At 46.3% G+C, this 24,485-nt stretch overlaps 1 protein-coding gene across 1 annotated transcript; it reads left to right on the forward strand.

Annotated features, from left to right (window-relative positions):
• The first annotated feature begins 8,017 nt into the window (after positions 1-8,017).
• LOC147114485 (putative E3 ubiquitin-protein ligase TRIML1) lies at positions 8,018-23,901 on the forward strand. Its single transcript, XM_085993924.1, has 7 exons — positions 8,018-8,069; positions 9,883-9,982; positions 14,535-14,640; positions 16,986-17,225; positions 18,998-19,020; positions 20,532-20,668; positions 22,863-23,901. The coding sequence occupies exons 1-7, from the start codon at positions 8,018-8,020 to the stop codon at positions 23,477-23,479; spliced, it is 1,275 nt and encodes a 424-aa protein (XP_085850050.1). The 3' UTR covers positions 23,480-23,901.
• Positions 23,902-24,485: the final 584 nt, after the last annotated feature.

Consider the following 24,485-nt stretch of genomic DNA (forward strand, 5'->3'; position numbering starts at 1 on the left):
TCTGCGGATTGAAGATATTTTCGCCTCGCTATCTGGAGGGAAACGCTTCACTAAGATTGATCTGGCCCAGGTGTACCTGCAAATGGAGGTAGAAGAAGCCTCGAAACAGTACCTCACGATCAACACTCATAAAGGTCTCTACCAATACAACCGGTTGGTGTTCGGGGTAGCATCAGCTCCGGCTATTTGGCAAAGGGCAATGGAAGGGATTCCAGGGACCCAGTGTTATTTGGACGACATCCTGGTCACGGGCGAAAATGACAGTGATCACCTCGCCAACCTGGAGCAGGTGCTCACTAGATTGAAGGAATATGGGCTCCGAGCTAATCGCCACAAATGCGAGTTTTTCCAGGAGCAGATCTCGTATTGTGGCCACGTTATTGATAAAGAGGGGTTACATAAGTCCCCTGAAAAGATTGAGGCAGTAGTCAAGGCTCCAGCACCGGAAAATGTGTCACAACTGAGGTCGTTCCTCGGGCTGGTGAACTACTACCATAAGTTCTTGCCGAATTTGTCTACCGTACTACACCCACTGAACACCCTACTGCAAACGGGGGTACCATGGAAGTGGAGTGACGAATGTAAACGAGCTTTCCAGAAGAGCAAAGCATTGATCACATCAAAAGAGGTGTTGGCTCATTTCAACCCAGCACTACTAATTCGGTTGGCGTGTGATGCATCACCCTATGGCATTGGAGCGGTGCTGTCGCACAAATTACCGGACGGCTCGGAGAGGCCAGTAGCCTTTGCGTCTCGGTCACTAACCTCAGCCGAGCGTAACTACGCCCAGATTGACAGGGAGGCCCTCAGCCTAGTGTGGGGAGTGAAAAAGTTCAATCACTATCTGCACGGGCAGAAGTTCACCTTGCTGACTGACCACCAACCACTTGTCTCCATCTTTAATCCAAAGAAGGGCGTTCCGGTGATGACTGCGCAACGGCTACAAAGATGGTCCCTTTTTCTAGGGGCGCACCAATATGATATCGAGTATAAGGGCACGAAACAGCATGGAAACGCTGATGGGCTATCATGCCTGCCACTGCCTACTGCGGAGGAAGCACCAGCAGTGGATCCTGTCGAAATATTTCATTCGACTATAATTGAATGCTTGCCAGTAACTAACGCTGGTGTAGAGAAGGAGACCCGAAATGACCCGACACTGTCTCGGGTATATGATTTGACGGTGAAGGGATGGCCAGCACATGGCGACTCACTGTTGCCAGCATTCTCATCCAGAAGAGAACAGCTGTCAGTATGCCAGGGGACCTTGATGTGTGGATCCCGAGTGGTAATTCCACCCAAGTTAAGGGAGAGAGTGCTCAATGAGCTTCATGAAGGTCATCTGGGAGGGGTGAAAATGAAAAGCCTTGCTAGGGCTTAGGTGTGGTGGCCGGGGATCGATCAGCAAATTGAGGACCTGACAAAGAGCTGCTCAGGATGCCAGAAGGTCCAAAATGCACCACCACATGCCCCTCTACACCCATGGGAGTGGCCCTCATCTCCATGGCAACGGGTGCACATTGATTTTGCTGGTCCATTCATGGACTCAATGTTTTTAATAGCCGTGGATGCGCACTCGAAATGGCCTGAGGTGATCAAAATGTCCTCCACCACCACGGAGAACACTATTGCAGTCCTACGGACTATTTTTGCCAGGAACGGCTTGCCAGAGCAGATTTGCTCTGATAACGGACCACAGTTTGTGTCCGAAGAGTTTTGAAGATTTATGAAAAGGAATGGGGTAAGGCATTACACATCCGCCCCGTATGATCCAGCCACAAATGGATTGGCTGAGAGGTTCGTACAAACCTTTAAAAAAGCAGTAAAGGCCATGTGCGTTGACGACATTCCACTGCAGCATAAGGTGGACAATTTCCTGTTAGCCTACAGAAATGCGACACATGCAGTCACCAACCAGGCCCCGGCCATGATGTTCTTTAACCAAAGGTTGAGATCTCGTCTGGATTTGCTCAGACCAAATGTACGAAGAGATGTTGAAAATAAGCAATTCCAGCACATCAATGAGAAGCCGACAAGGAGCTTCAATGTAGGGCAACCAGTCTTGGCCCGCGACTACCGAACAGAGAAATGGCAACCAGGAACGATATGCACACGGCAGGGGCCACTAATGTACACAGTGGATGCTGGGGAGAACATTGTGAGACGCCATGCTGACCAGATCCTAGAGTCACAGGAACGAGTCAACCCCATGTCTCGGCCATACGTACCTGGTGAGGAAACCGACGTACAGGTCGCATCTACCTCAGAAACAATGGCATTGGAAGCTGATGAATCAACTGACGACAGGGTGTTAGAATCGCCTCCGCACCAAGAGCGAGACACTCGGGAAAGGCGTTATCCAGAAAGAATCAGGAAGCCTCCCCAAAGACTGAATTTATAAATGGACTATTTCCAGTTAATGTTGCATGTTAAAAGTGTTAATCGTAATTAGTTTGATATTTAATTGTTAAATGAGTGTTATGGTACTGTTAATCTAAAAGGGGAGGAATTGTAGTGTATGTACCTTTAATGGGGAGAACTACTTTTTACAGCTCCTGTATCCTGTAGTACCGGCAGTGACCACACCTGTATATAAACCCTGAGTAGTGCTCTGTACAGTCAGTTGCAGTTTGAACCTCATTCAGTAAACACCCGTTGATCGTTCCCTGCAGTCTTTGTCTGATTATTGAAGGACACAACATTAAGAAACCCGGGTCTAACACTCAACACAATGGGGTGGAAATTGCGGTCAGAGGCTCGCTGCTGGATGAACGTCAAGAAGACTCTGCACCTGCCTGATTGCTCCGGACCTTCGAACACTCGCGGTCCTGGGCCTGCGGGCGTAGGCCTGCGTAAAGGCCCACATATACCAGGGGCGCAGGCGGTTCGTAAGCGTCCCTGGAATCACGTGGACCGACCCATTAATCAATGACAAAGGAGGAATCCTATTATGTCAATGGGGATTCCATTTATGCACGGAATCCACATAAGCAGAATAGGAATCCCCTAAAAAACACACTCTCACAACACTGAAATTAAAATAAATCATCACTGGATCAAAATTATTTAAAATACCATTTAATTAAACATTTAAAATAAAAATTTTAATTTTGAAAATAAATTTAAACATTTTTAAATGGGACAAAAATAACCTAAACTAATTTTAAATGTAAGGGAATGTTTAAATGATTTTTAAAAATTTATTTTAACATTCATTTAAACCTTTACACCAGTAAAAGGCTTTACGCTTGGTTAAAAAAAATGGCTTAAATCCTTTATCAATATAGATTATTAACAAGACCAAACGCAGATTGGGTGACCGCTTTGCGGAACACCTCCGTTCAGTCCGTAAGGGTGATCCCGAGCTTCCGGTCGCCTGTCATTTTAATTCACCGCTCCATTCCCACTCGGACCTCACCGTCCTTGGCCTCTTGTATTGTCCCACGGAAGCTCAACGTAAACTCGAGGAACAGCACCTCATCTTCCGATTAGGCACTTTGCAGCCTTCTGGACTCAATATCGAGTTCAACAATTTCAGATCATAAATTACATTTTCACTTATTTTTTTATCCACACCTTTGTTTTGGTTTCCCCCCCCCACCTTTCCTTTTTTTCTCTCTCCCACATGGCAGCTGTCTCCCATTCTGCCAGCGCATTTCACACCTAATCTAGAGCCGTCTTTTGTCTCCACTAGTCCTATCATCATCTCGTCTGGTTTTGAATACCTCTTAATGTCTCTTCTTCTCTTTTGGCCTCTTAATCTATTCCATTCCCTGTGCCTCTTTAGTCTTGATAAAGGGTTTTGACCCGAAACGTCGACTCTAATTTCTCTCCACGGATGTTGCCTGGCCTGCTGAGTTTTTCCAGCATTTTCTGTTGTTATTTTAGATTATCATTGTGTAAGGGTGGCCTCTTGAGTCAGAAGTTTGCGAGTTCAGGCCCCATTCCAAGATTTGAGCCTATAATCTAGGTTGACGCGCGAGTGCAGTACGGAGGGAACGCTGCACTGTCAAAGTTGACGTCTTTCAGATCAGTTGTTAATCCAAGGCCGCGCCTGCCAATTTAAGTGGATGTAAATAATCCCATGGCACTATTCAAAGAGCAGGGAAGTTTTCCCAGTGTCTTGGCCAGCATTTATCCCTCAGTTGACACCGCTAAAGCAGATTAACTGCTCAATCATCTCATTGCTGTTTGTGGGGTCTTACGGTTTGTAAATCGGCTGCTGTGTTTGCCTACAAAACAACAGTGACTGCACTTCAAAAGTAATTGATTTGTTGCAAAATGCTTCGATATGTCCCGAGGATGTGAAAGGTGATTTTTATTTTGTTCCTGGGATGAGGGCACCGCTGGCGAGGCCTGCATTTATTGCCCATCCCTAATTGCCCTTGAGAAGGTGGTGGTGAGCCGCCTTCTTGAACCGCTGCAGTCCATGTGGTGAAGGTGCTTCCACAGTGCTGTTAGGGAGGGAGTTCCAGGATTTTGACCTAGCGACGATGAAGGAACGGCGATATATTTCCAAGTCAGGATGGTGTGTGACTTGGAGGGGAACTTGGAGGTGGTGGTGTTCCCGTGCGCCTGCTGCCCTTGTCCTTCTAAGTGGAAGAGGTCGCGGGTTTGGGAGGTGCTGCCGAAGAAGCCTTGGCGAGTTGCTGCAGTGCATCTTGTAGATGGTACACACTGCAGCCACGGTGCGCCGGTGGTGGAGGGAGTGAATGTTTAAGGTGGTGGATGGGGTGCCAATCAAGCGGGCTGCTTTGTCCTGGATGTTGTCGAGCTTCTTGAGTGTTGTTGGAGCTGCACTCATCCAGGCAAGTGGAGAGTATTCCATCACACTCCTGACTTGTGCCTTGTAGATGGTGGAAAGGCTTTGGGAGTCAGGAGGTGAGACACTCGCCGCAGAATACCCAGCCTTTGGCCTACTCTTGTGGCCACAGTATTTATGTTGTCGAAGTAGTCTTGGTGAAAGTTAATTCTCTCTATCTGAATGAATATTAACATTGCACAGTGTGATTTCACTCCCTCGGTCAATGAATATTAACATCGCACAGTGTGATTTCACTCCCTCGTTCAATGAATATTAACATCGCACAGTGTGATTTATATGAATGAATTCAGGCCCTTTTGATTTTCTACCTTTGTTAACAACAATAACAACAACTTGCACTTCCCTTCCCTTCCTCGACTTCTCCGTCTCCATCTCTGGGGATAGGTTATTGATCAACATTCACTACAAGCCCACTGACTCCCACAGCTACCTGGACTACACTTCCTCCCACCCCGCTTCCTGTAAGGACTCTATTCCATTCTCCCAGTTTCTCCGTCTCCGCTGCATCTGCTCTGACGATGCCACCTTCCACACCAGTGCTTCCGACATGTCTTCCTTTTTCCTCAACTGAGGATTCCCCTCTACCGTGGTTGACACGGCTCTTGACAGTGTCCGTTCCATTTCCCGCACTTCTGCCCTCACCCCTTCCCCTCCCTCCCAGAACCATGATAGGGTTCCCCTTGTCCTCAGCTTCCACCCCACCAGCCTCCACATTCAACGGATCATCCTCCGCCATTTTCACCACCTCCAGTGTGATCCCACCACCAAACGCAACTTCCCCTCCCCTTCCCTTTCAGCATTCCGTAGGGACCGCTCCCTCCGCGACACCCTAGTCCACTCCTCTATCACCCCCAGCACCCCTTCCCCCGGCACCTTCCCGTGCAAGCGCAGGAGATGCAACACATGCAGCTGTCTCCCATTCTGCCATCGCATTTCACACCTAATCTAGAGCCGTCTTTTGTCTCCACTAGTCCTATTACCATCTCGTCTGGTTTTGAATACCTCTTAATGTCTCTTCACTTCTCTTTAGTTCTCTCCCAGTCCCCAAACCGGCCTTTTAATCTGTTTCATTTCCTGTGCTTTTTCAGTCTTGACAAAGTGTTTCGACCCAAAACGTTGACTCTATTTCTCTCTCCACGGATGTTGCCTGGCCTGCTGCGTTTTTCCAGCATTTTCTGTTGTTATTTCGGATTTCCAGCATCCGCAGTATTTTGCTATCGTCGCAGCAACTTGCATTTATATGGCGTCTTTAATGTAGAAAAATGTCCCGAAGCACTTCACAGAAGCATAATCAGGAAGAAGAGAATTATATAAAAAGGGTAGGTGTAGGACAGAAAATGGTAACTGACAGTAACGAGGAAAAAAGGAGCTGATTATTTATCAGGGGAAGGGCTGTGCAATCTAATCTTGGTTGTTACATAAGGATCTAAATACCAATGACAACTTTTTATTCAGAATTTCTTTACTGTTAACTCTGTGATCTCAGTCTTGAAACATCTTGAGGAAAAATGTAAGAAATCACACAACACCAGGTTATAGTCCAACAGCTTTATTTGAAATCACAAGCTTTTGGAGCGCTGCTCCTTCGTCAGGTGAAGTGGAGAGATGCATAAAGACACAGCTTATATAGTCAGAGAATAATGTCAGATGTTTACAGGTAATCTTTCCAACTGCCATTTATCACACCTCGGCAGAGAGATAATCACAGCAATCAAAGGTGTAAATGGTGTCCAAACAGGTCAGTTGAGGAAAGATTCGGGAGCCATCACTGCACTTTGAAGTGAGAGGCTCAAAGCTGATATTGGGAAAGACTTGTGGTCACCGTGCGTTAGTGGCAGGAAGATTTCTTCAGATTGATGTTTCTAATGAAATCATAAATCCTGGCTGAGTCAAAGAAGAGGATATTAGATCGGGTGAGCAAAAGCTTGGTCACAAAGAGATGGGATTTAATGAGGGTTTTAGCGGAACGGGAGGTGGAGAGGTTTATGGAGGGGATTCCAGTGTGAAGGGCCGGGATGGCTGAAGGCACGGCCGCCAGTGGTGGGGAGAAGGGAGTGGGGGATGCACCGAGTCGAAGGAACGCAGTGTGCTTGTAGCGTTGTGGGGCTGGAGGAGGTTACAGCGATAGGGAGGGGGCGAGGCCATGGAGGGATTTAAACGCAAGGATGGGAATTAAAATTTGAGGTGTTTAGGGACCGGGAGCTAATGTAGGTCAGCGAGCAGTGATGGATGAACAGACCTATCCCCTTCGCCTATCCTTTCCCCAAACTGTGTTGAATTATTCTTTTTCAAATGTTGATGCACTGCTGAGGGATGGGATGAGGCACGATATAAACCTAAGTTTTCATTCAGAAACTGCAAAGTGCTGCAGTACAAAGGGATCTGGGGGTCCTGGTGCATGAAACACAGAAGGTTAGTATGCAGGTGCAGCAGGTGATCAGGAAGGCCAACGGAATCTTGGCTTTTATTGCAAGGGGGATGGAGTATAAAAACAGGGAAGTCTTGCTTCAGTTATACAGGGTATTGGTGAGGCCACACCTGGAATACTGCGTGCAGTTTTGGTTTCCATATTTAAGAAAAGATATACTTGCTCTCGAGGCGGTTCAGAGAAGGTTCACTTGGTTGATTCCGGAGATGAGGGAGTTGACTTATGAGGAAAGGTTGAGTAGGTTGGGCCTCTACTCATTGGAATTCAGAAGAATGAGAGGCGACCTTATCGAAACATATAAGATTGAGAGGGGGCTTGATCGGGTGGATGCGGGGAGGATGTTTCCACTGATGGGTGAGACTAGAACTAGGGGGCATAATCTTAGAATAAGGGGCTGCCGTTTCAAAACTGAGATGAGGAGAAACTTCTTCACTCAGAGGGTAGTAAATCTATGGAATTTGCTACCTCAGAGAGCTGTGGAAGCTGCGACATTAAATAAATTTAAAATGGAGATAGACAGTTTCCTAGCTGATAAGGGAATTAGGGGTTACGGGGAGAGGGCAGGGAAGTGGACGTGAGTCTAGGTTCAGATCAGCCATGATCCTATTGAATGGCGGAGCAGGCCCGAGGGGCCGTATGGTCTACTCCTGCTCCTATTTCTTATGTTCTTATGTAACTCTAGTACATTGAGGGTACCATGAAAACACACTGAGCACATCATCAATTACTTAGGAGGATACTGCCGCCATTTAGAGGGTGCAAACATGGGCAACAAAGATACTTTTGAGTGTCAGAAATTTAAGGTAAAAGGTACAAGTAAGTAAGCTGGGCTTGTTTTCTTTGGAAAAGAGAACGCATTGAGGAAAACAAATTGAGGGTTTCAAGATAAGGAGGAAAATTAATTGGGCAAATGGTGAAGGAACACAATTATGGTTTCACCAGAAATATCAATCTGCAGAAATCGTCCAAGAAAGATTATGAATAAAAAGTTGTCATTGGTATTTAGGTGTCATGTAACAATGGAGGTCAGATTACACAGCCCTTCCCCTTGGCAACTTGCTATATAATCAGCTCCTTGCCTCCTAGGTACTGTCAGTCAAGGCCATTTGCTGTACTGCACCTACCCGTTCTATAAAGTTCTCTTGTTCATTAGTATATGAAGGGCTTTAAAGGGTTTTTTAAAAAGAAATTCCCAACAATTTGCCATGACTTTGCCAAGTAATCATGGCAGTATTGCGAGCAGCATCAGTGGGAGCGGTTTGGGCGTGCAGTGTGTGATACACAGCGAAAACCTGATCCTCTTCTGCAATGACTGCGTGGACTGCGTATGCCCGCGATGTTTGGTGGGGAGCAAGCACAAGACACACACTTTTTCGCCCTTTGAGGAGGCCTGCAAGGAACAAAGAGTAAGTACCCGAGCTTTCTCACATTCTTCACTATGGTGACCGGTTTACAAGAGCAGGGTGCAAGGGACAAACTGGATGTAGAGAGAAGGGATTGAATGGTAGTTCGCAAAGGCTGAAACAAAAGGTGGTCTTTATGTGGAATAGCCTATTGCTGTTGCTAAACATTCTTGTACTCAAACTCTTCTTGTACAAACAGGGTCACTGGCAGGTACCAGCTGACCCTCTCCCTCTATAAAGTCAGTTATTTGCAAGCCCTTATTGACTGGCTTTTCATCCATTCATTTAATAGGACGCAAAAAGCAGGGGCAGCCGGTTCCTGATTTCCTCACCAGCCCAACTTTTCGTATAGTGTCAATATGATTAAAGGATCAGGAAGAGGGCAAATGCAGACCTGTACAACCAGATCGTAGTCAATGAGATAAGCTCCTCTGATGGTTCAGTTGGTAAAAGGCAGCATGTAAACTGAGATGCAAGTTTCACGTAGAAGGGATGAAATGAGAGTGCAAAATCGGAAATAAGAAACAAATCAAATCAAATCAAATCAACTTTTATTGTCATTGTTAGTGCACAAGTGCAGTACAACGAAATGTAGGCTTGCGGCTCCCGAGAGTGTACATTTAAATTAAGACATTTAAACATTCAACATACATTTGGCTTGTAATACATTAACATAAACATAACCATAATAAAGTGCATTGGCAGATGTGCAGGCTTTAGAGTTTATTTGTGGAGTTCAGTAGGATGACAGCCCTGGGAAAGAAGCTGTTCCTAAATCTGGTCGTACGGGTGCGAAACAGAGCTGGAACTGGAAGTACATCCAGGCCACAGGCAGGAACGGTTATGTTCCATTGTGTAGTCCCTTCTAGTTTCAAAACGGAGTTAGTAACGGAATAACTTTCTAATCAAGAGGCGCGAGCTGCTCATTGAACCGTTTAATTCCTCCCCTGTTCTGAATGATTTTATGTAACCTCCACTGGAGTTGATGGGGTTGACTGCTGCTCCTCGAGCTCTTGAACCACCTTGTTTGGGTTTGTTTGTGAGTCAAGCGGGGTTGAGTCAGCCCTGCGGCTTTCTGGAAATATATCCCGAGCGCTTTTCTCCGTATTTCCTCCCCCCAAAATGGGTAATTCACCACAGGAGGAGCTGCCAGGATTGGCGATGATTTACAGTATTAATGCCCTAAATTGAATTGCACACTTTTTTCCCCCCATGTGCTCATTCAGGTATGCTGCTGTCCCTGGTAGACGTTCCATTGCCAGTGCCACATCTGGATGAGCTATGGAAGTATTTCTTGATGCCAGGAATAGCATGGTTTAAGGCCATGTAAATCTCCCTCCATTGTGCCCCACCAATCAGCCCAAATGCAGCTGCTCAGATATTTCCTATCCTACACCAGCTATCCTGAGGCTGCCACTTAATGGCAAACTTGGAACGGTACCAAATTCCGGGGAGGGCAGAACTGAGGCACGATTCCAGCAGGGGGTGGGGCCACAATTTGGGGTGGAACCCGGATCTGCTGGGATTCCGCAGCCTGTAAGAACTGCGACAAACTGCAGTCCGGGAGGGGTGGGCGTTTCTTAGCGCCCCGTTATATCTACAGCCAGCTTTGGGGGCTACCCTAGCGACTCTGCCCAGTTTGCCACCCAACAGACCCAACGGGACCTATGCCTGCTGAGAAGGCGCCAAGAATGCTGGAAAGAAAGGTAATCGATCCCAGAGGGAGCCCAAAGGCTCATTTTCTTCTGCCCCCTCCCAGGCCTTGGGCAGACTGACTTTTGCCACCTCATTGGGATGGATGCCTTGGTCGTGCCTCCACAAGGCATGGGGCGCCCAACGCTGAGTATGTAGGTGACGGTGTCCCTGAGATTTGGGGTGGTAAGCGGAATCCCCACCCCGCCCCGTCGTGCTTCCAGCTCCTTAAAAGGGTCCACAGAATTTATAAAAAAAATTATTTTTTTATTCACTGATGGGATGTGGGCGTCGCTGGTTAGGCCTGCATTTAGTGCCCATCCCTAATTGCCCTTGAGAAGATGGTGGTGAGCCGCCTTCTTGAACCGCTGCAGTCCATATGGTGTAGGTACACCCACAATGCTGTTAGGAAGGGAGTTCCAGGATTTTGGCCCAGCGACAGTGAAGGAACGGCGATACAGGTCCAAGTCAGGATGGTGTGTGGCTTGGAGGGGAACTTGTAGGTGGTGATGTTCCCATGCGTCTGCTGCCCTTGTCCTTCTAAGTGGTAGAGGTCGCGGGTTTGGAAGGTGCTGTTGAAGGAGCTTTGGCGAGTTGCTGCAGTGCATCTTGTAGATGGTACACACTGCAGTCACAGTGCGCCGGTGGTGGAGGGAGTGAATGTTGAAGGTGGTGGATGGAGTGCCAATCAAGCGGGCTGCTTTATCCTGAATGGTGTCGAGCTTCTTGAGTGTTGTTGGAGCTGTCTTCCTAATGCAGGCATAAGGGGTAATTCTTCAATCCCATGCTTTGTATGGAGTGGAGAATGAGCTCCCATTCTCCGACCCATACCTCACAGGAGCAAGGCACCTTCCCAAAGTGCAGAGCGCAGAATTACCAGGATAGCTCTTACCGAGGACAATCCAATCCAAAAAGTGAACCGAGCTGAAATGTGAGTAACAGCAGTTTCTCGCAGTCCCGTCAGTTTCTTTAGGTATGAATGATTGCTATTCTTGGGCGGCCAATCAGCTGCCCAGAAGCCTACCTCTTGGTTTTATCCATCAGTTCCAAATAAGTTTGAATCTTGAGCCAATGCCGTGGGCTGTCTTTCATAAAGGATCAAGGAAACTGGTTTGCGTTTCACCCACGCCTTTAATAATTGCACAAAAATTCTAGCCGCTATATTGTTTTCTCCTGCATAATGAGGGAGTAGTTTGAGCCAAATGTGTTCTCTTTGAACTTCACTTTGCCATCACTCGTCCAAAACGCACATCGCCAGTGCTGAGTTCAACTCACTATTGTGCTGCCCCAGTCCTTAGCTTTTTTTTAAAGTCACTTTATTTTCTGCCAGCTCTGCAGGTTAATGCAGGCATGGTCGCTTAGTGGTTATTGTACTGCACTATCAACCATGAGTTCAAATCCCACCAGGGTAAGTTGTGAAACTGAAATCAATAAATCTGGTCATTTAGAGGCTGACACCGAGAAAGCTGCTGGAACATTGTAAACAAAATCTGGTTTGGATCTGTATGTGACGCCAGTCCTGTACAACATGGTTGACTCGGGACAACTAGGTAATAAATGCTGACGTGTCAGTTTTTTTTATTCATTCATGGGATGTGGGCGTTGCCGGCTAGGCCAGCATTTATTGCCCATCCCTAATTGCCCTTGAGAAGGTGGTGGTGAGCCGCCTTCTTGACCCGCTGCAGTCCGTGTGGTGAAGGTGCTCCCACAGTGCTGTTAGGGAGGGAGTTCCAGGATTTTGACCCAGTGACGATGAAGGATCGGCCGATATATTTCCAAGTCAGGATGGAGAAGGGCAGAGAGCTCTTCTGGTGTCCCTGGCAATATTTATCCCTCAACCAACACTTCCAAAAACAGGTTCACTGGTCGTTCAGATCATTGCTGTTTGTGGGTGCTTGCTGTGCACAATTGGCTACAGCACAACAGTGACTACACTTCAAAAGTAATTAATTTGCTGTGAAGTGCTTTGGGATATGAAAGGTGCTATATAAATGTAAGCACTTCTTTCTTTGTTGTGGATACTGAGGTATACGATGGGGAACATATTTCAGATAGTGCTGGCAACACTTAGCCGGACAGGCAGCACCTGTGGAGAGAGGAAGGTAGGTTAATGATGCCCTTTCATCAAGTCATCAAGCTGAAATGGTAGCCCTACCTTCCTCTTTCTACAGATGCTGCTGGACCTACAGAGTGTTGGAGTACTGTGTACAGTTCTGGTCGCCATATTATAAAAATGATAGAGGCACTGGAGAGGCCAGTCAGTTTGATCTCGGTAGTGGGGAAGCTTTTAGACACAGTAATCAGGGACAAAATTAACAGTCACTTGGATAGGTGTGGATTAATTAAGGAAAGCCAGCATGGATTTGTTAAAGGCAAATCGTGTTTAACTAACTTGAATTGAGTTTTTTGATGAGGTAACAGAGAGGGTTGATGAGGGTAATGTGGTTGACGTGGTGAACATGGATTTCCAAAAGGTGTTCGACAAAGTGCCACATAATAGGCTTGCCAGCAAAGTTGAAGCCCATGGAATAAAAGGGACAGTGGCAGCCTGGATACGGAATTGTCTCAGTGACAGGAAACGGAGAGTAGCGGCGAACTACTGTTTTTCGGACTGGAGGAAGGTATACAGTGGTGTTCTCCAGGGGTCGTTACTAGGACCACTGCTTTTCTTGGTATATATTAATGACTTGGATGTGGGTGTACAGGGCACAATATCAAAATTTGCAGATGACACAAAACTTGGAAGTATAGTGAACAGTGAGGAGGAGAGTGATAGACTTCAGGAAGACATAGACAGGCTGGTGGAATGGGCGGACACGTGGCAGATGAAATTTAACACAGAAAAGTGTGAAGTGATACATTTTGGTAGAAAGAATGAGGAGAGGCAATATAAACTAAAGGGTACAATCCTAAAGGGGGTGCATGAACCGAGACACCTGGGGGTATATGTGCACAAATCGTTGAAGGTGGCAGGGCAGGTTGAGAAAGCAATTAAAAAGGCTTACGGGATCCTGGGCTTCATAAATAGAGGTATAGAGTACAAAAGTGTGGAAAGTTATGATGAACCTTTATAAAACACTGGTTTGGCCTCAACTGGAGTATTGTGTCCAATTCTGGGCACCGCACTTTAGGAAGGATGTGAAGGCCTTAGAGAGGGTGCAGAAAAGATTTACAAGAATGGTTCCAGGGATGAGGGACTTCAGTTACGTTGATGACTGGAGAAGCTGGGGTTGTTCTCCTTGGAGCAGAGAAGGTTGAGAGGAGATTTGATAGAGGTGTTCAAAATCATGACGGGTCTGGACAGAGTAGATAGAGAGAAACTGTTCCCATTGGCAGAAGGGTCGAGAACCAGAGGACACAGATTTAAGGTGATTGGCAGAAGAACCAAAGGCGACATGAGGAAAAACTTTTTTACTCAGCGAGTGGTTATGATCTGGAATGCGCTGCCTGAAAGGGTGGTGGAGGCAGATTCAATCACGGCTTTCAAAAGGGAGTTGGATAAGTATCTGAAGGAAAGAAATTTGCAGGGCTACGGGGAAAGGGCGGGAGAGTGGGACTAGCTGAAGTGCTCTTGCAGAGAGCCGGCATGGGCTTGACGGGCCGAATGACCTTCTTCTGTGCTGTAATCATTCTATGATTCTATGGTGCAAAACATATTTACAAGGATGATACCAGAACTGCGAGGATATACCTAACAGGAAACGATGAATAGGCTGAGTCGCTTTTCTCTTGAAAAGAGAAGGCTGAGGGGTGACCTAATAGAGGTCTTTAAAATTATGAAAGGTTTTGATCAGAGTAGATACAGAGAGAATGTTTCCACTTGTTGGGAAGGGCAAAACTAGGGGCCATCAATTTAAGATAGTCACCAAGAAATCCAATAGGGAATTCAGAAAAAACTTCTTTCCCCAGAGAGTGGTGAGAATGTGGAACTCGCTACCACAGGGAGTGGTTGAAGCGAATAGTATCGATGCTTTAAGTGGAGGCTAGACAAGTACATGAGGGAGAAATGAATAGAGGGATATGCTGATAGCGTTAGATGAGGAAAGACGGGAGGAGTGGAGCAAAAACGTTGGCCTGGACTGGTTGGGCCAGACGGTCGGTTTCTTTGCTGTATATCCTGTGTAATTCTATGTTTCCAATATTCTCTGTTTTATTTCTGATCTGCAGCATTTTACTGATTGTTCAGTTCATTTCAGTTTCAGATTATAAGGAAAGTGAAGGATCTGAAGAAGATTCATGACAGAGTCAAGAAGGACATGGACCGGATTCCTTTAACATTACAGGACGTTGAGGTAAACACAGTCGGATGAACTTCCCTTTGTCTTACCTTCCTCCTCCAATCTTCAGACTTTTATTCACAAGCGTGGTGTCACTTCATTGCTGCCTCCTGATTTACCTTATCTTTTCTTTTACTCTTTTCAACTTTGGTGGTGTCATAGGAACAGGAGGAGGCCATTCAGCCCCTCGAGCCTGTTCCGCCATTCAATGAGATCGTGGCTGATCTGCGACCTAACTCCATATACCCGCCTTTGGCCCATATCCCTTAATACCTTTGGTTAACAAAAAGCTATCAATCTCCGATTTAAAATTACCAATTGATCTAGCATCAATTGCCATTTGCGGAAGAGAGTTCCAAACTTCTACCACCCTGTGTGTAGAAGTGTTTCCTAATTTCACTCCTGAAAGGTCTGGCTCTAATTTTTAGACTCTGCCCCCTAGTCCTAGACTCCCCAACCAGCGGGAATAGTTTCTCTCTACCCTACCTGTTCCCCTTAATATCTTGAAAACTTCAATCAGATCACCCCTTAACCTTCTAAATTCTAGGGAATACAACCCTAGTTTGTGTAATCTCTCCTCGTAATTTAACCCTTGGAGTCCGGGTATCATTCTGGTAAACCTGCGCTGCACTCCCTCCAAGGCCAATATATCCTTCCTAAGGTGTGGTGCCCAGAACTGCTCACAGTGCTCCAGGTGTGGTCTAACCAGGGCTTTGTACAGCTGCAGCATAACTTCTACCCTGTGTCATGTGCCATACAGCCCTTGGTTGCTCACCATGGCCTTTTGAGATGCTCAGATATTTTCCATTTCCTACACCAGCTATCCTGAGGTTGCCAATTAATGGCAAACTTAGAGCAGTTCCCCATTATGGGAGCATCATCACCATAAGGGCTGCATCAGTTCAGGATAAAGCTACTACCACCTCTGCGGGACAACCAGGGATGGGTCATAAATGTAGCCTTGCCAGCGTTGCTCACAGCCGGGACCAAATGATAAAATATTTTTAAAACTCGGCCGAAATCAAGACTCAGCTCCTCTCGTGGTCCTTCTTTTCCAAGACTTCAAAAATGTGGAACTCTTCACCTCCCTTGCTCGTCTCTTCCTCTTACAATCTTCAGGTTTAAAATCCGAAGCTTAACAACATTTAGTCATGACTGCCTGATTTACCTTCTCTTCTCATACTCTTTTCAACCTCTGTGGTGCTCGGCACTATTGGCCTTGGTCATTCACCGTGGTTTCGCCGAACAAACCTCTGTTACTCTCAATCCTCCTGATACAACCGTGCTCCAGGGCCTACTCATTCTACAGCACTCTCAGGTTCCCCGTCCTCTAACTCTATCACACTCTCAGCCCCTCTAACTCTAGCACACTCAGAGGAATGGTCCCTTTTAGCTGCGCCGCCGCACGGCCATGCAGCGTTCTGGAGGTACCGCGCAGCCTGGTCACAGGCTTTTAAATTGAAAAACCGCGCATGCGCTGAAATGTGAATGAGCCACGCAGCCTGTTAAAGGAGCCACGCACCCCCCCAAAAAAATTAAAGGGTCCCCTTAACTCTGTGCAGTCTTGGATCCTCCAACTCCGCTCTCCCGCCATCACCCAACTCTGAGCAATGCTTTTGTTTATGGGATGTGGGCGTCGCTGGCAAGGCCAGCATTTATTGCCCATCCCTAATTGTCCTCAAGGTGGTGGTGAGCCGCCTTCTTGAACCGCTCCTGTCCACATGGTGAAGGTGCTCCCACAGTGCTGCTTAGTATACTTCTCTGTAGCGGATTTGGTACAACTGAGTGACTTGCTCGGCCATTTCAGTTAAGAGTCAACCACATTGCTGTAGATCTGGAGTCAGACCGGGTAAGGACGGCAGATTTCCTCCGATAAAGTACATTAGTGAATCAGATGGGTTTTTACAACAATCTGGTAGTTTCATGGTCACACATTACTGATACCAGCTTTTCATTCCAGCTTTATTTAATTCACTGAATTTAAATTCCCCAGCTGCCGTGGTGGGATTTGAACACATGTCTCCGGATCACTAGCCCAGGCCTCTGGATTACTAGTCCAGTAACATAACTACTATGCTACCGTATTATACTTCTTGTTAAATGCTCTGATGTAAAAAGACTACTGAGTACTTGGTTGAGTATAAAACCAAGGCTTTAATCAACTGTTTCAAAACCATGAGATTCTAGTTACATCACTAGTTCCTGGTTACAGAAACATCCTGAGCAAGCTGGGCCCACGCCCGAGTTTTTATACTCCTTGGGCGGCGCCACCAGCTGGCCGCCCAGTGTTACTTCATGAGTCATTTCTCCATGAATGTTAAGATTCATGACATGTTCTGTATTGTTTTTTTTTGGGGCAGATTATCATCTCAAAAACGAAAGCGGCAGTTGAAGCGAAGTACAACACAATTGTGGAGCTACTGGAGAATGACATGAGAACAACAATGAATCTGCTCGAAGCAGAAAGGTTGTCAATGGGGGCACTGATTACAGAGCAGCAAGTAGACAAGGAGGCATATAGTGATGCCATCAGTTCAATAATGGAAAGAGTCAATGAGATGAATGAGAACCCAGAATCTGAGAGTGTACAGACACTACAGGTGAATATTCCTATTTATTTAGGTCATGAGTCAATCCTTAGCTACATGTGCAAAACTTGTCAAGGGAGCATAAATCTCTTTAAAACCCAGTCACTCCTTTCCATCATTTTGTTGTTGAATTTTTGTGCTCATCAGAGTGAGGGAAGTTAGTGCTGGGAATGGAAGACCAGGCACTGGCCCAGCACACACCCCCGGGGCAGGTACAGCACAGGTTAGATACAGAGTAAAGCTCCCTCTACACTATCCCATCACACACCCCCGGGGCAGGTACAGCACGGGTTAGATACAGAGTAAAGCTCCCTCTACACTGTCCCATCACACACCCCCGGGGCAGGTACAGCACGGGTTAGATACAGAGTAAAGCTCCCTCTACACTGTCCCATCACACACCCCCGGGGCAGGTACAGCACGGGTTAGATACAGAGTAAAGCTCCCTCTACACTGTCCCATCACACACCCCCAGGGCAGGTACAGCACGGGTTAGATACAGAGTAAAGCTCCTTCTACACTGTCCCATCAAACACCCCCGGTGCAGGTACAGCACGGGTTAGATACAGAGTAAAGCTCCCTCTACACTGTCCCATCACACACCCCCGGGGCAGGTACAGCACGGGTTAGATACAGAGTAAAGCTCCCTCTACACTGTCCCATCAAACACTCCCAGGGCAGGTACAGCACGGGTTAGATACAGAGTAAAGCTCCCTCTACACTGTCCCATCAAACACTCCCAGGGCAGGTACAGCACGGGTTAGATACAGAGTAAAGCTCCCTCTACACTGTCCCATCAAACACTCCCAGGGCAGGTACAGCACGGGTTAGATACAGAGTAAAGCTCCCTCTACACTGTCCCATCAAACACTCCCAGGGCAGGTACAGCACGGGTTAGATACAGAGTAAAACTCCCTCTACACTGTCCCATCAAACACTCCCAGGGCAGGTACAGCACGGGTTAGATACAGAGTAAAACTCCCTCTACACTGTCCCATCAAACACTCCCAGGGCAGGTCCAGCACGGGTTAGATACAGAGTAAAGCTCCCTCTACACTGTCCCATCAAACACTCCCAGGGTAGGTACAGCACGGGTTAGATACAGAGTAAAGCTCCCTCTACACTGTCCCATCAAACACTCCCAGGGCAGGTACAGCACGGGTTAGATACAGAGTAAAGCTCCCTCTACACTGTCCCATCAAACACTCCCAGGGCAGGTACAGCACAGGTTAGATACAGAGTAAAGCTCCCTCTACACTGTCCCATCAAACACTCTCAGGGCAGGTACAGCACGGGTTAGATACAGAGTAAAGCTCCCTCTACACTGTCCCATCAAACACTCCCAGGGCAGGTACAGCACGGGCTAGATACAGAGTAAAGCCCCCTCTACACTATCCGATCAAACACTCCCAGGGCAGGTACAGCACAGGTTAGATACAGAGTAAAGCTCCCTCTACACTGTCCCATCAAACACTCCCAGGGCTGGAACAGCACGGGTTAGATACAGAGTAAAGCTCCCTCTACACTGTCCCATCAAACACTCCCAGGGCAGGTACAGCACGGGCTAGATACAGAGTAAAGCCCCCTCTACACTATCCCATCAAACATTCCCAGGGCAGGTACAGCACGGGTTAGATACAGAGTAAAGCTCCCTCGACACTGTCCCATGAACTAGGAGAGATACTGTTCATTATTAGTAGATTTGTTTATTTTGGTTTTTCATATACTGTTTCACTGATAATTTATGATAATTGAATTAATTTATCCATTTCCTTGTATTCTAGGAATTCATGAGTTGGAAGACACGGTAAGAGTCTCAATTTTCTTTTATGACCACATAAGTGACTTGTGGAAGCAGTTCCAGCAAGAGGCAGGGCCGAGGTACATTTCCAAGTTGCCGCCCGTTATGGAAACTGCCCAGTTAACACTGATTTCAATGGGAATGAAAATCGGGCGGTTTCTATAACGGGAGGTCGCTCCGCAATGCCAGTTTTATACCCACGTCGCAAAATGAAAATCTACCCTGGGGTTTCCTGGAGAAAAATTGGAAACAAAAGCAATTAGACTATTTTAGGGCTCTTTTCACTAGAATAAAGAAACTTAAAAGGATACCTGATAAAGGTGTTGAAAATTCTGATAAGCTAATTCAGAAAAAGCCATTTCTATTGTTCGGTGAGTCGGTAACTAAAGGGCATGAAGAGAGAGAGGTTAGGAGAATTTATTTTAATGCAGTAGGTTGTTAGGACATGGAAACATTAGGGAAAGCAGAATCCATAATGGCTTTTAAAAGGGAAGTGGGTATATATTTTATATTTGAAAAAGAAAAATTAAAAATAATATGGAGCAAAGAGGAGGGAAATTAGATTAAGTGGAGAGCTCTTTCAGAGAGCCTGCACTGGTATGATGGGCCAAATGGCTTAATTCTGTGTTGTAAAGTTGTATATGATTCTATGATATCCCTCAATGTGATTTAGTCAAACAAATCCTGTTATCAGTACTTGCCAGGGCATTTGGTTCAAGGCGGTTGACTCTTAACTGCCCTCTGAAATGGTCTAGTGAGCCACTCAGTTGTATCAAACCATTAGGAATGGGCAAGAAATGCTGTCCTTAGGAACAGGAGGAGGCCATTCAGCTCCTCGAGCCTCTTCCGCCATTCAATGAGATCATGGCTGATCTGTATCTTAATGTCATCCACCTGCCTTGGCTCCATATCCTTTTACACCTCGTCAGCTATGCCCACATCCCAAGAATATATTTTTTTAAAATCACCATTGAATCACGGAAACCTGCTGATCACAATCATACCCCGTCAACAAAAGGTTGGGAAAGGATAAGAAAGATCTCCCATTTATAGCACCTGTCCTCAGGACAGCCCAAAGTGCCTCACAACCAATGCATTACATCTGAAGTGTAGGCATTGTTGTTTTGTAGGGAAACACAGCCGGCAATTTACCCACAGCAGCATCCCACAAACAGCAATGAGATAAATCACCAGATCATGTTTTTGGCCAGGACACCTGGAGAACTCCCCTGCTCTTCTTCGAATAGTGTCATGGGATCTTTAATGTCCACCTCGGAGGGTAGACAAGGCTTTGGTTTATCGACTCATCCGAAAGACGGCACCTCCGACAGTGCAGCACTCCCTCAGTGCTGCACTGGGAGCGTAACCCTGGATTATGGGCTCAAGCCTCTGAAGCGGGGTTTGAACCTTAAGAATACTTGCACTTTTTTATAAAGGATCCTAATTAAATTGCTTGCAAATGTGCAAACTTATAACAGTACATTTTCTTCCTATCTCTTTTTTTTAATACTGTTCAGTCTTGAAACTTTTGAAGATTTGCAAGTGTCGATTGGTAAAGAAGTGCCAGTGGGGAACGGGAGACTGAAGTCACTGGAGCGTTCTGTAGAGGAGGTGCATCAGGCTGTCAAGAGGTTGCTCCCGCGAATGTGGCAATGTGAGTGTGGAAAGTGGGGTGGTCAGTGACATTGTGAGTTCTGACCAAATCGTTTATTGTCTAACGAACAGGCCTAGGCTTCCCCCAAATCAATCACAACATCGATCATTCATTCATCAAGATAATCCTCATTCCTATTCTGGTTTTGGTTTGTGTTCTGTATTTCAATGTTGTACTTTATAAAAGTCCAACTCATAGGCAGACCAATAAGGTGCAAGCAAACAAAGTCACTGCTCTTACCATTGCCACTGGTCATAAATAGAGAGCATCCTGACGAACTGTATCACAGTATGGTATGGCAGCTGTAGCTACTATGACCGGAAAGCCCTGCAGCGGGTAGTCAAAACTGCCCAACGCATTACCGGCACCCGGCTACCGACCATAGAGCACATATACCAGAAACGCTGTTTACGGAGGTCACGGACCATCATCAAAGACCCTACCCACCCCAGCCACAGTCTGTTCGCCCCCCTGCCATCTGGGAGACGCTACAGATGCATTCGCACCTGAACGACCAGATTTAGGAACAGCTTCGTTCCCAGGGCTGTCATCCTACTGAACTCTGCAAATAAACTCTAAAGCCTGCACATCTGCCAATGCACTTTATTATGTTTGTGTTTATGTTAATAGCCAAATGTATGTTAAATGTCTTAATCAAAATGTACACTCTCGGGAGCCACAAGCTTACATTTCGTTGTACTGCACTTGTGCACTAACAATGACAATACAGTTGATTATTATTATTATTATGTAGGCACAGAGTCACTGATGGATATAAAAAGGATTTTTAGAAACATGGCAGGGCCAACATCCCACCCGTTTGATAGATTAGTCCCAGCTACTTGACTTTCCACCAAGTCCCTCTCTCTCCAGAAACACATCCAATTTCCTCTTGAACCCATTCATTATGTTCACTTCGATGCCCTTCCCATGTAACTTATTCCAGAACTTTATTACCCTTTGGCTGAAAAGATTCCTTTGACTTCCCTTCTTACTCCTAACTTCCCTATTTTTAACTTCTGCCCTTTGGGATTTGAGCCCTTCACAAAGATATGTTTGTGGTTACGGCACTGGACCAGCTCCCCAGAAGTCTTGAGTTCAAATGCCAACGTGGTAAGTCAGCCACATCATGTGGGGCTGGAGTCACGTGTACGCCAGACCAGGTAGGGTTGGCAGGTTGTCTTCCCTGCAGGACATTAGTGAACCAATCGAGCAGCTTTCATTGGGAAAGCCCACAAATTACCAGAGATAGTGAATTCAATTTCACAGCTTGCCCTGGAGTGACTTGAACTAATGACAACAACTTGCATTTATATACAGAAGAACATAAGAACATAAGAAGTAGGAGCAGGAGTAGGCCATACGGCCCCTCGGGCCTGCTCCGCCATTCAATAGGATCATGGCTGATCCGAATCTAGACTCACGTCCACTTCCCTGCCCTCTCCCCGTAACCCCTAATTCCCTTATCAGCTAGGAAACTGTCTATCTCCATTTTAAATTTATTTAAACCATTAACATAGTAAATTGCAGGTTATCAAACAAAATTTGTCATAAGCCACATGACGATCCTTCATCGTCGCTGGGTCAAAATCCTGGAACCCCCTCCCTAACAGCACTGTGGGAGCACCTTCACCACACGGACTGCAGCGGTTCAAGGAGGCGGCTCACCACCACCTTCTCAAGGGGCAATTAGGGATGGGCAATAAATGGCGGCCTTCCCAGCGACGCCCACATCCCATAAATGAATTTTAAAAAGGGAGATATTAGGACATGTGACAAAAAACTTGGGCAAAGAGGTAGGTTTTAAGGAGCGTCTCAAAGGAGGAGAGAAAGGCGGAGAGGTTTAGGGAGGGAATTCCAGAGCTTAGGGCCCAGGCAGCTGAAGGCACGGCCGCCAATGGTGGAGTGATAAAAATCGGGGATGCGCAAGAGGTCAGAATTGGAGGAGCGCAGAGGTCTTGGAGGGTTGTGCTGGTAGAGGTTACTAATGATCACTTGGTTATTAGTCCAGTGCCAAAACCACTACACTACCATACCAGAGCTGAGATCAAGAACGCTTTGCGGTGAAATCACATGTCCAACCACTGTCACTATTGATTCAAACTTTTAGATGTTGAACACTGTACAGTTAGTAATCATTTTCAAGTTTTAGTAACGGTGAAAAAAAAAAGGATTTTTTTTTAACACGTTACAGATTCAAGAAATATTACCTTCGATGAGAACACAGCACACAAGAATCTGACTTTGTCGAGTGATCTGTGTTCAGTGCAATACAGTTCCATGCCCACAAGTGTCCAAGATAAGCCGGCGCGTTTTGAAAGTTCTTTCAATGTTCTGACGAATGAGAGTTTCTCATCGGGCAAGCACTACTGGGAGGTGAACGTGAGGAACAAGGATGGGTGGAACATCGGTGTCACCTACTCCACCATCGCCAGGAAAGGCAAAGGGAAAGAAACTGTTCTGGGAAAGAATAAATGTTCGTGGTCCCTCCGGATGGTTGACAAGGAATTCTACGCCCTCCATGCTGATGAGTCCATTTTGCTCGATCTGAACAGCAGAGACCACAACTGCGAACGGTTGGGAATATTTATGGATTACGAAGAGGGGCGCTTGTCTTTCTACAATGTTTACCGAGGCACTCACATTCACTCCTTTAAAGCAAAGTTCCGTAAACCTTTATTTCCCGCATTCAATCCCCTCTCCACCTTGAATTCAAAAAATTACGAACCAATTGTGTTGTGTCACTTAACCCTCACAATGAAAGAGATTGCCAACAGCGACACTACAGAAATACAGGATGAAGAGCCCTGAAGGATCCTCGGTGTAACCTTGGAAGAATCACTTGGAGAGCGGGTTACGTTGCATTCTAAAGTTTATAATTTACTCTGACTTTGAGTAGCTTGATACATACTTCACTGGAATTGCACTTTTTATTTATACCCAGATGATTGTTTCTTTGACTGTTTTAGGATGGTGTGTTTTGGCAATGCCAGTGTATGTTCTGGCACAAGTGCCATGTTCAATCTATGCCAACATGGAGGTGTCAAAATGCACCACCCCCTCATATTTCTTGTTCATTTTCAAGTTCTTCAAGGGATTTAATTATTGGTATTAAAATGCAGCAGGCCAAGTTTTAATTCTGGTTATGTAAGCCTATAATGGTAGTTTTCTACTGCAAAGAATTATGTGTTGCTTGTGTGCGATGTCATCGTGTGTCACATTATTCATGCCTGTCTTATTCACCGTCTCTCTCCAAAAGAGTGATGGTCCTTGTGTAATAAAGAATATAGATATATTGGATAATTAGAAGTGATTCCAAGGCACTAAATCATGACGGGGGTAGGGGGAGAGGATTAGACAATATTCATGAACTGGACAGTGTTAAAATCGGCGCTTTTAACTTAGAAAAATTAACCAAGGTGCTTCACAAAGAAGTAACAAAAAATATGGGGGGAGAAATTCGGCTGTTAGCGCCACCGATTAACGCCTAAAGAGGCCGAGAAGTGGGGCGCTAGCCAATTTCCGGGCGGGCGCAAGTCGCCTAGCGCCTCGCCCCATATTGAGCATGCATTTAGCGCCGGCGCTAAATCTTAGCGCCCGCTCATGGGCGCAGGCAGATTATGACGTCATTTGAGTGTGCAACGCCTTTTGGGCGCCCCGGACCAGAAATTCAGTGGCGCCCCCCTCCGTAGCGCCTGGCGCTAATAGTGACAGCTTACCTGGAACCTTACCAAGTCGCTCTCGGGCTGGAGGAGCGTTATTTAAAGGGGACTGGTGTGGTTTAAAAGCGGCAGCCATTTTTGGAGCACAACTTCCT

The sequence above is a fragment of the Somniosus microcephalus genome, chromosome 7 (assembly GCF_052327205.1).
Source record: "Somniosus microcephalus isolate GS21.2 chromosome 7, FLI_Smic_1.0, whole genome shotgun sequence".
Classification (NCBI taxonomy): Eukaryota; Metazoa; Chordata; class Chondrichthyes; order Squaliformes; family Somniosidae; genus Somniosus; species Somniosus microcephalus.

Bases quoted from the DNA above. Each gene is read 5' to 3' on its own strand.
- LOC147114485 (XM_085993924.1), top strand. From the start codon at position 8,018: ATGGGCAACAAAGATACTTTTGAGTGTCAGAAATTTAAGGTAAAAGGT. The intron at 8,070-9,882 runs GTAAGTAAGCTG...GTGCTCATTCAG, and splicing joins ATTTAAGGTAAAAGGTACAA to GTATGCTGCTGTCCCTGGTA. The intron at 9,983-14,534 runs GTAAATCTCCCT...CTGATTGTTCAG, and splicing joins ATAGCATGGTTTAAGGCCAT to TTCATTTCAGTTTCAGATTA.